The sequence below is a fragment of the Ursus maritimus genome, unplaced genomic scaffold (assembly GCF_017311325.1).
Source record: "Ursus maritimus isolate PB19 unplaced genomic scaffold, ASM1731132v1 scaffold_19, whole genome shotgun sequence".
Taxonomy (NCBI): domain Eukaryota; kingdom Metazoa; phylum Chordata; class Mammalia; order Carnivora; family Ursidae; genus Ursus; species Ursus maritimus.
Genome location: NW_024424341.1, coordinates 23,086,196 through 23,089,269, shown reverse-complemented (window position 1 = coordinate 23,089,269; position 3,074 = coordinate 23,086,196). Strand labels below are relative to the sequence as shown.

At 49.6% G+C, this 3,074-nt stretch overlaps 1 protein-coding gene across 5 annotated transcripts in view; it reads left to right on the top strand.

Annotated features, from left to right (window-relative positions):
* Positions 1 to 2,106: 2,106 nt before the first annotated feature.
* LOC103673636 (dipeptidase 2) overlaps positions 2,107 to 3,074 on the top strand; it is a 9,390-nt gene continuing 8,422 nt past the window's right edge. Inside the window, exon 1 of one of the 5 annotated variants that reach the window (XM_040633485.1) lies at positions 2,107 to 2,285. In XM_040633485.1, the coding sequence (XP_040489419.1) occupies positions 2,207 to 2,285 (79 nt within the window). In that variant the 5' untranslated portion in view covers positions 2,107 to 2,206. The remainder of the gene's footprint in view (positions 2,286 to 3,074) is intronic. The other 4 variants (XM_040633481.1, XM_040633480.1, XM_040633483.1 and 1 more) reach the window with 4 other exon arrangements.

Genomic DNA, 3,074 nt, shown 5'->3' with positions numbered 1-3,074 from the left:
CCACAAACTCAGTCCCATTGTCCTCACAAGTTGTCCCCAAATTTATGAATTCCCCTGCCCAGTGATCTGGACGTGGATTCAGGGAGGTCTCCAGACAGAGGGGTACAGAGATCAAGAAAGCGCATCCGTTAGCTAGGGCAACTGCTTCGTACCTGGAGTGGTCCCAGATGGAGAACAGAATCGGAGAGCTCAAAGCAGAAGAAATCTAGGAGGAAGGGAATGTTGGTTTCAGATCGCAGCTCCACCTGCCAGCTTCACCGAGCTGAACCTCAATGTTCTCACCTAGAAGATGAGGCTGGTAAAAACCTACCTTGTGGGCTATTGTTAAGACTGAATGGACTAGAACACATGAGACCGGTAGCACAGCTCTGGACACACAATAACTTCGGCTGCTCTGACACATTGTCACCATTGTCGCATGCCCTTGCTCCATGAAGGAAGGAAAGGCAGCAATCTGCTAAGCTCCAAGTCCCCTTGCTCTTCAAGGAATGTTGGTTGAGCCTTGGCTGTGCACAAGTGTGGCCCTAGGGGCCAGAATATGCTGGTCATGGCCTCACTGAGTTCACTTGCCAGCTTTGGCAGGGCCAGCCACTGCAGACCGCTGTGAAGAGGATATGGACAAAGGCGAGGAGGAGGAGGAGGAGGAGGAGGAGGAGGAGGGAAAGGTTCCAGCAAACCTGAACCTGAGCAATAGGAGAGGCTCGTCCATGCTCCTGTTTTTAAAGAGAGTAAGTTACCGAAGGTTTGGATTTGTCAGAGTTCTCCATGATATGCCACCCTCTCTAGGCGACTGAATATCACAGTTCAGAAGGTGCCATCGGAATCCCAGGAACTCCCCGTAGGATCTTCCACAGTTGAACTCCTGTAGCCCCTGCCCCTCCAGCCTCCCCGCAGCTGACGGCACTACCTCAAGTACATGGGACAGCATGCAAACCAATCTCAGGACAAGAGTCCCAAGCCCTGTGGGCTTTACACCCAAATAACCAGAATATCTGGTCCCAGGAAGCAGCCCTGTCAGACACTTAGAGCCTGCCAGACCCCACTGGTGACTTTGTTTGCTCTGGGGACTCTGGGTACTGGATCATCCATACTGCCTGACATCAGGCAGCGTCTGGCTGCAAGAGACCCAAGATGGAGAGGAAGGCTGGCAAGGATGTGGAAGACAGGCAGAGGTGAGGGAGAAGGCCGGTGCAAGGGCACGACAGAGAGGCGATAGCGCGTCCTGCACTCCCCTAGCAAGGCGGGCGGGGGCTGCCTTTTGAAGAAGGAAAATGTGCGACCTGTTGACCACTTCCGGAAGGGTAGCCTCAGCTTGGTGATTAGAGGATGTGTGTCCATGGTGGCCAGACTGTCTTCTGACCAGAGAGCCTGTGGCGTCTTGGGAATTTGGCTCTGTCCGTCATCGTGGCAGCAGAACCAGAGCAACACCCAGAAAGAAGTAGGGGCAGCATGAGGCTCCAGGAGCGAGGAGGACTGAATGAGGACGACCATCACCTGCGCAATGCTGGATACTGAGGAAGCCCCTGCCTCTGCCCCGACTCCCGCACTCTCAGCGTGTGAGGTGGCGGGTCACTCAGTCTGACAGTTTTCTTCCCTGCATATTCTTGTAATTCGCTGGAGATCAGTGGGGTTGGGTCAGCTCTGCCATGAAAGTAAGCTTGGTCCCAGGAGAAGCCTGTTTCTAGCGCTGCGTCCTCTGCAGGTCTTGATTTACGTAAACACTACATAGGTGAGGAATTAGAAGAGAAGGTGCTTACTCACATACCCCTCCCTGGTGTCAAGATTTCCTGCACTGGCCCTGCCTCAGCAGCCCCACCAGAGGGAGGCTAAGGGGATAGCACGGAACGAGGCTCTGTGGTGTAGGCAGCAAAGCAAGAAGGCAAGAGGGTTTATGCCATCTATGGGACTAGAAAGGCCAGCCAAATAAAGGAATTTGGTAGACAGACCTACACGCGTATGGTAATGGCTTTCTTCCTAAAAGCAAAAATCCTCTCCAGATTTCTTTCAGTTAGTAAAAATAGGTACTAATGTAGGTCTTTCGTAAAAGCAAGGTGGCATGATGCAAACTTCCCGAAAGCAGGGGTACTCACAGCTTTACACCATTCTGATTTACGAAAGGCTTCATGGGAAAGTTCTGACTTCAGCTGGTGGGGAAACCTGTATCCTACAAGCAACAGGAAGCCACAGAAGAACTTTAAGCAAGAGGATGACAGATTTTTCCCAAAGAGAGATAGGTCTGGCTGCTCAGTTGGGGAATGGACTGAAAATGGGGAGACCAGCAGGAGGTGAGAGATGAAAGTGACCCTTACTGGGGAGGAGGTAGTGGGAGTGGAGAAGAAATCCCTGGGAGGTTTTTGGAGGTTGAATCAGAATGATTTGGAGATGCTGTTAAAGGGGGAGAAGTGGGCGGAGGGTAGGAGGTGTCACAGATGACATGCAGGTCAGCTCTGGAGCCAGACCCTGGGCCTCTGCCCTGTTTCCTCTTGTGTCCACTGCCAGCACCTGGATAACTTCTGTCATAACCCCTCCCCCAAAACTGTCCAGGTCTGTCCACAGACCTGGAAGACCAGAGTCTTCTAAAGGACAAGGCTTTGCAGGCAGGCAGAAAGAGAGAAAGAGAGAAAGAGAGAAAGAGAGAAAGAGAGAAAGAGAGAAAGAGAGAAAGAGAGAAAGAGAGAAAGAGAGAAAGAGAGAAAGAGAGAAAGAGAGAAAGAGAGAAAGAGAGAAAGAGAGAAAGAGAGAAAGAGAGAAAGAGAGAAAGAGAGAAAGAGAGAAAGAGAGAAAGAGAGAAAGAGAGAAAGAGAGAAAGAGAGAAAGAGAGAAAGAGAGAAAGAGAGAAAGAGAGAAAGAGAGAAAGAGAGAAAGAGAGAAAGAGAGAAAGAGAGAAAGAGAGAAAGAGAGAAAGAGAGAAAGAGAAAGAGAAAGAGAAAGAGAAAGAGAAAGAGAAAGAGAAAGAAAAGGAAAGGAAAGGAAAGGAAAGAAAAGAAAAGAAAAGAAAAGAAAAGAAAAGAAAAGAAAAGAAAAGAAAAGAAAAGAAAAGAAAAGAAAAGAAAAAAGAAAAGAAAAGAAAGAGA